Source organism: Lonchura striata, chromosome 4 (assembly GCF_046129695.1).
Source record: "Lonchura striata isolate bLonStr1 chromosome 4, bLonStr1.mat, whole genome shotgun sequence".
NCBI lineage: Eukaryota > Metazoa > Chordata > Aves > Passeriformes > Estrildidae > Lonchura > Lonchura striata.
Window position 1 is genome coordinate 28,024,128 of NC_134606.1, and position 13,936 is coordinate 28,038,063.

The 13,936-nt window shown below is 34.7% G+C and overlaps 1 protein-coding gene across 2 annotated transcripts in view; it reads right to left on the reverse strand.

Moving 5' to 3' along the window:
• DLC1 (DLC1 Rho GTPase activating protein) overlaps positions 1–13,936 on the reverse strand; it is a 213,829-nt gene that overhangs the window by 113,160 nt on the left and 86,733 nt on the right. For both annotated transcript variants that reach the window (XM_021533628.3, XM_021533541.3), the window contains exon 5: positions 13,085–13,118. In XM_021533628.3, the coding sequence (XP_021389303.1) occupies positions 13,085–13,118 (34 nt within the window). The remainder of the gene's footprint in view (positions 1–13,084; positions 13,119–13,936) is intronic.

The following is a 13,936-nucleotide window of genomic DNA, read 5'->3' on the forward strand; positions in this document are numbered from 1 at the left end:
TGCCCTGTCATTTAGGGAAGCAGCTGAAAGTCATTTGTGCCCCACTTTCCAGGTACTTGTAACAGAGCAGCAGTATAGCTAATTTTCACTGTTTTTTTCTTTTTTTCCCCTCCTGAACTAGTAACTGTTGCACGAAAGGTAAACAATTAAAAGGCAAAAGTGCAGTTATCAGATACAGTTCTCTGTAAACAAAAAAAAAATTCATTTCCTAAATCTCCTTTTCAGCAGAAGTTCAAGCATAAAAACCTTGAAGTCAGTTTGTCAGAAGGAGGGAAAGTGGAGAGAGGAGATAAATGAAAGCAGTGGTTGGAGTTTTTATGCTAGAATCTCACTGAGGTGTATTTTCCATGCATTACAAGAGGTTAAAGATCTTTCCACTGAGAGGAAGATTTGCTCATAAATTTTTATTTGAATCCTCTAAGCAAGGACTAAGCCTGAAGAAGTCTGTGGTAGACAAAGGATGTCAGAATGAATTAATCTCTTTGACCTTTTTGATCCAGACCACTCAATGACAGTAAGTGTGAATCTCCTACCTGGATCTTATCTTCCAAGTATTCATGGGTCTTTTCTAGAAAATTACTGATTGACATGGGCTAAAACTCAAGCAGAAAGAATAATAACTAAAGAACTAGGACAACTCTGTGTGTGTACTTCAGTCCTTTTCTTGTTTAATTTACTTTTTCAGATGCTGCTGTGTGACTATGTTCTTGAAACAGGCGCCCTTTAAGTGACTGGATGTGTGCACTTCCAGTTATTTTTTATTTAGCCCATACCTTCTTCTGACAATACATATGAAAAAAAAAATCATTTGTAACTCAGCCCACAGCTCCTCTAACAGCTCCTTTAACAGAGAAAAAAAAAAATTCCCAGTTTTGGAAGTACTTTGGTTGTGCTACTTTGTTTCTGTCATAATTACATTTCTAAATCTATCTCCTGGATTTCTAAATACAGAGGCAAAGAGTAAGCAATTGTGTAGCCAGAAGGGAATACAGGAAGCAATTATTTTCTGGTTGTCTGCACTGCATGCATTTGGCCAATACTAAATTCAGATTTTAAGCAGTGCTGCTTGTGAATGGTCCATGGCAAACAGGAGAATTTGGTGCTGGATTGTGTCTAAACTTCTATTTGTTAAAAACAGCTACAATAACAAAAAGTGTACTTTTCGTTATCTTTGACAATTACAATTTTTGATCTCATTTCAATCTATTAAAATAATTGTCCATACTGCAGCATGCTTCAAAGATACATTGTCCTTTTTTTTCTTTTTTTTTTTTTAAGTTGCTTTATTTTTGAGGATTTATTTTGCTTTGTTTAGGGAAACAGGTAAGGAAGCTTAAATAGCATACCTCAGGAAATGAAATTATCACTATATCTTTAAGTGAATTGGAATGCTCTTCCATTGGAATTGGAATGCTCCTGAGGGAGAGGTTGAAGTTAGAGTAATGGGAACTGGTGAACAAAGCACCAAAAAGCATGAAACCCCAACACAGATGAAGCAAAGATTTTCCAGATGTGGAATTTTTTCTATGGATCAGTAGAGTTAGCTTAACTTACTTAAGCTATAATGATTATTTTGAGGAAAAAAAAAACATGGCTCATTTCTTATCTCTCAGGATTTTAATATAAATAAATGCAATTACTTTGCTGAAGATTTTTATCTAGATTTGCTTTATAAAAAGACGTCTGTTTCTTATTTGTCTTAGTTTGGCTAATGTGGCGTACATTGCCTCTCTGGAAATGCCTTTGAAATGTGTTGCAAAAGTTAATACATGTAGCAGCTTCTTAGATTGGAAACTTTCTTGGTAAGTTTTCCAATGTTCATTTCCTCATTAAAGACAAAATTATGCCAAGTTTTGATTACAACTGCAATATATATATATATATATATATATATATATATATATATATATATTTATTTATTTACAGTTTTTAGTATGTTCTTTAGTTATATTTGTGGGTTTTTATTTTTATGACATACACTCATATTTTTCTTTTTGCAATTTACTAAGCTGAAGAATGGCATTCACTTTATTCTGATCATTGATTGGTATTCTGCAAGTTTTAAGATCCCTTTAGCTTTTGATAGAAAGTTTCCTAATATGTAGATGTCTTTTGCTGTTGCTGTATAAGTTATATAGGATTCTTAATTTGATGATGGATAATTGATACTGTTTCCTGGGGTAAAACTATGCCTCTTGCAAAAAAAAAAAAAAAAGAAAGAACCATGCAATAAAAGTATATTCAATGCATATGTTAAGACTGAATATTCAGTATACTTTTACTACAATTACCAATTTTGACCCATTAAAATCAAACTCAATATTTAGAGAATGCATTGCATTACTAATTTGGCATTCTAGGCAAGTTTTGATTTGGTATATAGAGAATTACTATTTGGGTAAGTCCTGCAAAAAGTTATTGGGAAGAACTTTTGTTAATTTTATTGAAGAAAGGGCTATGCTAATTAATTTCTCTGTTACTAGTTTGTTTAGTTTATTTCTAAAGCTGTGTATAACTTTAGCATCTGCAGTCTACTGAGGTGAGGAGCTCCAAAGCTCAGTTCTAGATTGCCTCCCCCTGTTTGTTTTGAATCTGCCAACGCTATTTGATGTCCTCTCATTCTTTTACAGGAAGAGATGAGCAATTGCATAGAAAAGTCAAATGTTTATCAACACAGAGTGATAAACATGTACAGTATGGTACTGGGACACAAAAAAAAAAGGTGAGGTGCAAAAACTAACTGTTGAAAAGAATGGCAGATATTAAATCTGTGACTGAAAAAGCCAGTACCACTTCCAAGCTAGGAGAAGAGAATCCTCCTCTAACTAGCTTGCCTGGAACAGTGTCTTCTACATCATCCATTGTTATTGTCTGACCCTGCAACAGCTCATTGAATGGCTGCTAAAAGACATTTTCCTACAAATGCTAGGCTGGATTCATGGATCAAAACACATGGCCAGACTTAAGTCCTAAGGGCATTCTGTATAAAAAGCATTAGTCTGACATCTTTTAAAAGAGGGAAGAAATTTTAGGAAAACTATATAGCTTTCATTTTCCAGTTGTGACTGGAATTCACTGTTAATGATGAATTTATACCTGATAAAATTGATTAACCTGATACACATGATAAAGTTGTACCAGACCAGGTATATGGGTTACAAATGTGGAGCAGACACTGACACAAAAAATGTTATCCCAATCACAGACTTAGTGTGAGCTATACCACCTAAACAAAGCCTTGGCCTTCTCTGAGCATCCTGTAGTTTCATCCCTGTTTTGAGAGCCTCCCATGGTAACTACATGAGAAGAATATTTCTGGTGTATTGATGGATTGCTCTGTAAACATTATTCTATGTTAATCAATTGATAGATGAATTCTTGACTAAAGTATCAGTCTTTCTTTTTCTTCCTTGCAATAAGAAAACACATCCCATGATAACACTGTAAATTAGACACCTGCCTAGAGGATGTTATAGTTTATTTAATTCTTTTCCTTGCCTTTTAACAGATATTTCAACTGCTCTTCTCTAATTTCAAGCCTGTATTTTGATATGTGCTAAAATCCATGGTTACTTTCCTCTTTGCCTTTCAATTCTGCTCACAGACATCTACTGAGATATGATATACCTGGCTAGCACTCTGAAATTGGTTACTAAATATTTCCTCTTTTAGGCCAATATTCAGCAGCACATGCAACTCAATCCAGAATAGACTGGGATTTAAACTAACGATCTAAATTAAAGAGAATATTCACATGAAGAAACTTTCAGAGAAATAATTTTAGACTGGGATTTAGCTAATCTCTACTTCCAAACTCTGTCCAAACTCATGTGACTAGAATGATCATCTGAATAACTCATGGTCTGAATGGTCATAAATAACTCCTTGCAGATTTATAGTTTAGAGACCATTTGGCAGTTTTGTCTATTGATAAACTTTTTTTCCAGTTACTTCTAGATTTGTAATACTTATAAATTAAGCAACCATTTCAAGTAGTTATCTGATTCTTTCCTAAAATATCACGACGGGGAAATCCACTAACAGTCAAAATGAATACAGAGGTAGATTGACAGAGGTAATAAAGCATGAAGCAAGTAACTGACTTTACATATAAGAATTGTACACTGGTGCATTTTAAAGACCATGAGCATCTACTACATGTTAGAGAATCAGCATTTCCTGATATGTGAAATAGCAATCTAATTTTACAAGAGTATTTGGAGAGAAGATTTGAGAAAATGGTTAAACTTGATGACTAGATATCACAAGCTATTTTAAATCTTCAGGATTATGAAAACACTTTTTTGTCAGTGTAGTTGCTAACTTTCAGTTTATAGATAATAAAATGTCTAGCTGCTCAGGCTGAGCACGCTATGTACAGAAACCACAATTCGCTCAAACATGAGTTGCTATAGCAGAAGACATTCAGAGCACATCAAGGATAAAATAAACCCCAGTCTGAGCCACCCGGGACACTGCAGTTACATCCAGACCTATCATTGTTCTATGAAGGATGCTTCTGCATCAGGAATCACTTCTGTGTGCTCTTGGGTGTTTCTCTCTGAAAACCTGAGTTTTCTGCATGTTCTTAGGGAAATGTAAATAATCATGACACAGAATCACAGGTAACTAATCATGTCTTCTCATCAGAAATCAAAGACCTCTTTCTTTTCCCTAAGAATTTTTGAATAGCAACTTCCTATTCTAGTAAAGTGAGCATGTAAGTACCTTATACACTTATAAGGAACAAAAAACAAGCTCATGTTCCAGTGGTTTGGTTTCTTACCCTTCTGTTTTATCAGACACAAAAAGAAGTTATCTTGTAACACTTAATTTTAAGTACTCTAAGCTCTTCCTATTAAACATGGTTTAAATTTTTTCAAGTTTTGTTTTGGCTCATCTTCAACAGCTCTGAAACAATTCAGCAGTTCAAGTCCTATTTTTAAATATGAACACAGGAGCATAATATATTACAGATGTTTTGAATGTTGTCTAGAAGGAAAGAAGAGCATCTTAAATTTTTCAGAAATGACCAGGTATCATCATAATTTTGTGCCATGTACAGACTTTACTTCCCAAAAGTAACGTTGACAGGGAATTGGTGCAAAATTAGCAGGTGTCACAGAGAGCTTGTTTTTAATCTTCAGGTACCTAAATAACTATTAAAATATAGTCAAAAGTTAATTCTAAAATTTGACTGTAGGCACCTAAGCTTTGCAGAAGCTGCCTTTATTTCTGGACATTGAAAAAGAAAGACCATCACCTGATTTCCAAATCAACAGTAACATCATTACTTTGGAAACCATAACCTCATGACTGCATGTCAGTATCAATTAGGACCACGTGAACTAGTTTATATTTCAATTGAATCAACACATGTCTTTGCCATGAACTCAGTCTGAAGAAAATTAGCTTAGAAATAACTTGATTAATTGGTTATCACCATTCTCTGTTACACTTGTTATAGCCAGAAAAGGGAAGAAAGAACAACTTGATCATGTTTGATTTAAAAGCTATTTTTGGTCAGGGACTACCTCTTTTAAAATGTTTCTGATGTGCAGTTCAAAAAGAGATTACAATGTAGTCTGGGTAATATAAATGCTACCAAGTCATTGTGTAACAGATAGCTAAATTTATACTGAGAAGCCATTTGATTAACATTAATTTTATGACACTAACCAGAATATACTGAGTACCAGTTTACAGTCTGTTTGGTGGTGTTCTAAAATCTGAACATATTATAATTACTTATAGTGTAATACAAAGTTGAATTGGCTGAAAGTAACAAATTCATGGTTCCCTGCTCTATTTTCTGTTTTGACAACAAAGAGCACAATTGCCACAATATTTTTGTTTGTAAATTGGGATTTTACAGTCTGTAAGGGTGGGTAAATAAATCATAAAAATTGGCTGGAGAGCAGCTCTATGGAAAAGGCCCTGGGGTGTTGGCAGACAGTGAGCTGTGCATGAGCCAGCAGTGTGCCCTGGCAGTAAAACGAGCTGGCAGCAGCCTGGGATGGATCAATAAAAGCATGGCCTGTAGATGGAGGGGAGGGATTGTCCCTCTGTGCAGTGCTTGTGGGACCACACCTGCAACAGTGAGTCCAGCCTCAGGGTCCTCCCAACACAAGGAAGACACTGATAAAAGGATGTGCACGGGACAGCCACCAAGTGGGCCAGGGTCTGGATCACTTGGCCTGTGAGCTGAGGCTGCAGAACTTGTTCAGCCTGCAGAGATGGATTCTGGGGTCCCACCAGCAGCTCCCAGGACTTCACAGTAGGGCAACAAGCAGACGGAGCCAGACTCCTCGTACTGTGCATGTGAGGATGCCAGAGGAGGAGAGGAGGAGACAAGAGGCATAAACTGAAACCAGAAAGGACCAGACTGGACATTAGGAAAGTCTCCTCTGTGGAGACAAGGCAGCAGAGTAGCACGCAGCCTACAGAAGTGCTCTTGGAAGTGTTCAAAACTGGACAGGACAGACTTAGCAATCTAGTCTGCACTCAGGGCTGGCCTGCTTAAACAGAAAATTGGAGTAAGAGCCCCTAAAGAGAGTTATTCTTTGAATAACTCCTTGAAGAGAGTTATTCTTTGTTTAACTGTATTTCACTAATCAACGATGAAGTCTGTTATATGTTCTGAAAATATATCAGTCTGTGATTAAATATCATTAATATCAAATATCTTTAAAGTAATTCAGTGCTAATGCTTGGGTTTTTTTATAATCACATAATTTCTGTGATAAGAACAACTTGCATTAAATAGGGAAGCACATGTTGCCTTAGAAACACGTTGGATTGAAAGGTTTAGCATGATGGCTGGGAGCAGTAATCACTCAGCTGGTTCTATATAAATTTTTATTCCTATCAGGGAACTATCTTGATTTGAATAACATAATTTTATTACTTAAGAAAAGACATTAAACTGGCAGAGGAATCAAGATATGATTGCTCACCACAGGAATATAAGGCACCTGGGTACAACTTGTCTCCTCTAAAATGAAAAAGGACATTTGAATATTTATCAAATAAATATTTAGAATTGTTTCCATAATTAACAAAATCATCGAGGAGCCTAGAAAGATATTATGACTAAAAATACCCTGAAGTGTATAATAAAGTATATGTATGTATAACACAATATAAAAATAATGGCCTAGCCTTGTTACTAGCCTGAAATAATTCAGTTAAGCTTCTTTGTCTAAGCATTTAAGGATGTAAATAATGAGATTATATTAAAGATATGAAAAAATTAAACTCCTTTGAAGATAACAACAGCAAATTTTGATTTAAGAAGCCTTTCCAAAAAATGTAAAAGCAGGTCCATACTAAATGGCCCATACTTTCTCCACAAAGTACATGGGGAAAGAAAATAGAAGCTGACTAAGGAATTTTATGCACAACAGGTTCTGCTAGTTCCCAGTTACTGCAGAGGTACTTAGTCATTATAACTTTTTTTAATGGAAATAGTTTTAGCCTTCCATAAAATGCCTGTTTTTCAGTCCAAGCTGGTACTTTGAACTTTTGTGTCCTTCTCCAATGGTGCACAGCCTTCTTATTACTGGCTCCCCTCAGAGCACATTCACACTACCTGGCCCCAACCTTCACTCTTTAAAACTAGCAAAAGTAATGTACTGGAGGCAGCCATGAGGAGTTTTAGGCATCATCCTGCTTCTAGTGCATTTAGCATGGCTTGAAGGGGACTTCTATATGAAAGCTGCAGTCCTAGGACCTCCTATTTACTCTAAAACATAAAGAAAATTGCAACAGCACCTTTGGCTTCACACAGTGCTAGGTTTTAAAATTTGTATGTTTATGTTCACATGCCAGTGAATATATATGACTTTTAAAGTGAAGTAATTTATTCAGAAGAACAACTACACTAGTGTGTGGTTAATAAGCCACTAAAAACCAAATACCAAAAATCCTGACATCAGCTACTTTACTGCATTTAGAAAAAAATAAAGAAAACTAAACAACCAAAAATGATTAAGAATCTTAGCATGAGAGGTCAGCTTTCAGTATCTATTGGCATCATAATTTTGTCTAGTAATAAAATTAATAGCAATGGAATAAAAATATATATATCAAAATTTTTAGTGTCTGGTAGCCATCCATGCATTTTCTGGCAGAGCTTCTATAACTGTTTTTCAGTATGACAGATTGAAGTGAGTGCTCACCTGACATTGTTATTTAGAAAACAAACACCAACTTTTATAACTGTTGCAACATTGACAAAAAAAAAAAAAAAAAGGATTACCTAGCTAGAAGCTAGACTAAGGTCTCACAAAAACTCTAGTAAGATTGTTCTACTAAAACCAGATAAAACATGTGCTAAATGGAACAATTAATAATTAATTTGCCTAGTTTATTCCACAATACTGGCTAGAATTATTTTAAGGCAGCCAGAAAACTAGTAACTGTGCCAATTACCTTGTATTTCTCTCCAGTTTATGTGGAAATTGATCTCTTGTAGCCAAATTGAATTTTGTAATGTTTGCTCTAGGTTCAAAACAGTTTATATATGCATGAGCCCTTAATGACTTTATGAAAAAAAAAGCATCCAATGAATAGTGCTCATAGAAAAAATTGCTTTCTCTGGATCTAGAATATGTTTGTAAAACCTAGTGAAGATTGTTTTTTCCCTTTTGACTAAAGCTGCAGTTAAATTAAATGGAATGAAAAGACCTCTACCTAATGAACCAAGCATTTGGTCTTTTATGTGCCCTGTTACATGATAGTGAACCTGTCATACTGGATTTTCCAGGTCCTCCTGCTGTGAGTTCTCACAGACAGCCGACCCACCTTGTCATCACTCCATCACCTCCTGCTCTGCAGCTCATCTCACCATGGGGCTGAGCACCAAGGGTCCTCTGCTGCCTGACACTGACAATTAGAGCCTGTGAGAGGAAAACCCTGCCATTAAGGCCTCTTTAATCATCTCTGTATTTTTCTTCCTTCTGAATCGAAAGACAACCAGGAAAATTGACACCAAAGGAGAATAGAACTGTACTTCATTAAATAGTGTTTTTGCCAGAAATCTAGAATAGATGCAGGAAAAAAAAAAAAAAAAGTGTTGTTCACTGCTAGGCCCATATTTTAATATTGACACTGGGGAGCTTTCAAGGCTGTATGCAAGCAAGAGATCCACTGATCTTTTTTACTGTGCTTCATGTTTTATCTTCCTGTTTGACTACTGATTATCAAAACACAGATGAGAAATGGGCTATCAAATCTGTTCTACATATCATGGTCTGACACTTTTATTTGTGCTGAAGTAGATCTCTCTAACCTACTAGTTAGAGAGAATACTGAGATTTACCCAAAAAGACTGTGCACTTTTCCCACAGTATATTTTTATGGCACAAGGGGATATTTTTGATAGAGTCATGAAAACTCAAAAGCTTGTTCAATTGCTATTCTCACTTATTTATTATAATGCTGAACATTATGGACCAATGGTGTTAATATTTACTTAAAATTTGATTAGGGCTAGACTAAACCTTCTGCCCTGTTTATTGATAGCATATAGTTCCATCACCTCAAGAGAAATAAGCTGTGCTAGTCTGTGACCAGATGTGGATATTTGCTCTGTCTCTCCCACTGGTTCTGTTGTAGCAATGTTTCTGAGCCACAGAGTTCACTATTCCCTACAAATATTTGAGGATAAATTGGGAAAGCATGAAGCAGGTACTCATAGAGACTTAGGCAATAATTCTAATATTGGCTTAAAGTCATTTCACCTTTGTTTTGGGAACACTGCTCCAGAAACGAAGTTAGCCCTGAATTAGGAAGCTTACAGTGGGTTCATTGTACTGAATATTGGTATCTGTGTCAGGAGCTGTCTCGAGTCTACAGTTAGTGGAGAGTTAATCAATACCATTAATGAAGTCTCATATGTGAATTACCTCAGTAAAACAGATGCTGATATACAGCCATGTGAACCAAAGGTTCAGCTGCTGATTACTTTTAGACTATAGATGGAGTCAACACTACAAACCCTGACACAGACGCTTCCATTATTGACAGGTGTGCTAAATTCTCCATCCTTCAAATTTCTTCAGTTTTTGGGCAGAATTGGAGAATATAAATCACAACAATGAGCAAGGTAAGTAAAGGCATGCAAGGTAAGTAAAGGCATGCAAATATGTAATTTACTCAAAAGAAAAACAGATGAATCTGAAAAAATAGTGTTTTGAATCTGGTTTCTGGATTGGCTTGCATCCTTAATGTAGGTGCCAACATTACTAGTACTGAGTCATCTCTTGGCTTCAGCCACCATTTTTTCTGACTGTGCATACTGCTTGATCTTTACCTCAAAATATTATTTTGAAAGATTTATTTTTTCAACATTGCCAGAAATGTCAACAATATTGAGACTTCTTAAACATGCATTACTCAGAAATAGCTGATGCCACAGTACATCATTTGCAGTGCCCTAATTCACACAAGTGGAAGCAATCGTGTACGTGTTTAGGCATAAATTCTGCTCAATATACTGATCATTTATAGATTTTTCCCAAAGGCATTTTGCAATTGCATGTTTTACAGTGCTTTCCACTATTAAAAAAAAATTTTTTTATGCAACTCTTGAGCTATTAATTGACAAAAGCAACAATGTTTTCAGATGTTTGGCTTTGCTCCAAATCTAAAAATGGTATGGTAGTGTTTTGGTTTTTCTGATAAGTACTCCATCTTATGGAATTTGTGTTTGATGTCAAAATTTACTGCTTGTTGGAAAATACATAAAATTGAAAAAAATATTTAATTTCAAGGATTAAAAAATGTTGTAAACATAATCAGTAATGTGTGAATTTCTAAGGTGCTTAGTCCATTTAAGGATCTAAATATTTGGTTGCCTATAGGAAAACATTTGAAAATATCAAGGTGTCTGGAGTCTACAGAATAGAAAGTCTTGTTAAAACAGGGTTTTATTTCTGTATATATAAAATTTCTAAACCAGGAACGTTGTAATAATAACCTTTCTACTCTCTTGTATTATTCCAGTCCCAAATGGAATCAAATAGTGTAAGTAGACAAGAGGGACTTACAAGAGAATAGTAGTTCAAATTCTCAAAATGAGAAAAGATGTTTCACTAGAAATCTTGAGTGCATTTCTATCCAATTGTAATACAAGGTCATTCAGTCTCTTTACCTATGAAATTATTAGCTTTGCCAGCAATAAAATAAACAACTCTTTTTGTTCTGTAATATTTTGTGATACATTTTAATTTGCTTGTGATAATATAAATTAGAAAACTTTAGATTGCTGTTATTTCCAAATAAATATCAAAATCAGTATTTCTTTTGTTCTCTTACAGCAAACAAGAAAATATGTTATATTATTTTGAAGGCTTTTGTACCTTAGGTATGTCTTTGTCATTCATGACTATAGGCAATATCATTCTGGTGAAGTGGAAGAAGAAATGGTCAAGCACTGCCAAGTTACTTTGAGAAGCATGGGATCTGACTATCTGAATCAAGATCCAGTTGAACTTAACTAAAATAACACTTCCAGCCCCAAGAACCAAGACATTAGGCCTGATCTTAATAATCATATCCCTCATGCATTCTTAATATTGCAAAATAACCCATTATAACCTCAGGAACTCCTGAACTGTAGAAGCAAATGAAAGCCAAAACTGATGAAAAGGCAACCACATATTCATTCTCAGTTTAGCTTGTGCTCATGTGCATGGAAATGTTAGCAAACTGACATCATGTGGCATGAAGTTACACTTAATATTTGTAATATTAAATATAATATTGTCCACAGAAAAACATAGCACAGGAATCTGACCAGAAAGAAGGAAAAGAGAGAGGCTCATATGCATATATACAGGTTATAAAGTGTATGTCAAAAATACATTCATTTTGTATCATAACCAACACTGACATGATAGGTAGTTTTGACACCAAAAAAGTAAGCATAGATCTTTGAGTTTTATTTGAAATTAGCTACAAATGGTATGACCAGTTATAATCAGTTTGCATGTTTTGACATAATTTACAACTTCAGGAAAAGAGACATCAAATAATGCTGCCTATGGAATCTATAAAGAAAAATCTTATTAAATATGGGTCAGAGTTTGGGAATTACTTCTGAACTTCAACAGCTAAAGTAGCAACATCCTGGAGTTATCTATCCTGGAGCTATCTATCCTGAGTAGATAGCTCCAAAGTTTTAACAGTACTGACTGATACTGTGGACTTTCTCTCAAACATTTTTTTAATCTATTCCTCTTCCTTAATAAGCAAAAGAAAAGAAATAATCTGAACCAAGCGAATGCATGAAAACATCACCAATAAAAATCAGATATAAATCTGAATGCCAGGTGGAATTTGGATATTTTGAGGTATTTTTCAAGCTATATTCAAAGTACAGTATCAAATTATCAAATAAAATAAAAGACAACCAACCAACATGGATTCTGAAGAGAGATCGTGCTGAGATCCCTAGTGTTTATCACAGGAATTTGACAGTGTCTAGCAGGCAATCAGTAACAGAATTCACATACCAACACCAAAGCACATATAGTGTTCGGAGGACATATATAACAGAAAAGAACAGAAAAACAAATTTTCAATATTCTAGAAGTACTTAGCTGAAACAAATGTTACTATCTCCAGAGAAATACTCCAGGTAACTGAAATTTCTTGCATTATAGAGACAGAAAAACTTATACCAAGTCAAAAGTCAAATTCAACTGACTTGAGAAAACCCATTTGCATCCATGTTTGTTAATTGAGACATCTAATAAATCATCCTACATTTTAGCACCAAATAACAAGTTAGCAACTACAGGAATAGTGACATGTACGGAGCAGCTGCAATTCAACTTTGTAGGACAGTTTCAAACATCCTTATTAATATGACACAGAAAGCTGGACTGCTTTTTAGAAAGAGAAATTACCCTATTCAGGAAAAAATAGATAGCCTTTATGTAGACATTGGACAGATCTGTAATCCTATACATTTGAAAGCCCACAGTTGAAGCCTGTCTTTTATCACTTAGTTTAGTAACAGGGTATTCCAAAAACAAATACAGCAAGGAAATGAGAAAATGAGTAAATATTTACTCACCCGCCTTCTCCTTCTCTGATATAACTGGCATAGCCTGAAAGAAAAAAAAAAATGCCACTATTAAAAAATAATAGGGAATATTTAGAGGATACCCATAATATTAGGAAAATATTATGAAATCTTGAGGTAAATTTTGTGAGTGTCTAGAAGATTGGGAAAAAACTGCGTGTCAAAACTGTCTCACCGTGTTAAGCACTCTGCAGAGAAACATACAGTTCCCATTGGAGTGTCTGATAAACTATTGTGAAAGTAATTACCACTAGAAAGAACTAGGAGAGAAGGGAGGAGATGGAGTTAATGAGATATTCCTATGATTACATTTTGAAATAATCATCCTAAGAACACATGATCACAAAATTCCACTGGGAAATTACTTAATAATTTTGAGGGAGGAAGACAAAATACATGTGGCTCAAGATTAGATAGAAATGCCAAATCTTTCTTCTGTAGGCTCAAATATATGCTATTCTATAATATACTAGTTTCCTACTTTTTGTGTAAATTTTCAAATACAAGTAATAGAATTGTTTTTGTATCAGCTATCATTGTTTCTGGACTTGGAAAATTGGATGAGACTTCTTTTTTTGTAATGGATGCAAATGTGGTTTTGTATTATGCTTTTCTTTCAGATTAATATTGAAGAACTTTCTGAGTGCATTTTTCTAAGAAATTAGGTTATAGATTTAATGAAAGTAAAGTGAAATTTATATGTCAAACATATAGAAAGAATTTTAAAATGTGCATGTAGGACACAGGTAAGAAAGGCTGGATGAGAAATTGAATTTGGTACGCAATGTATGCAGAACTGCCTCATGAGTTAAGGTATCAATTTCACCTCCTTTTCACTTATGT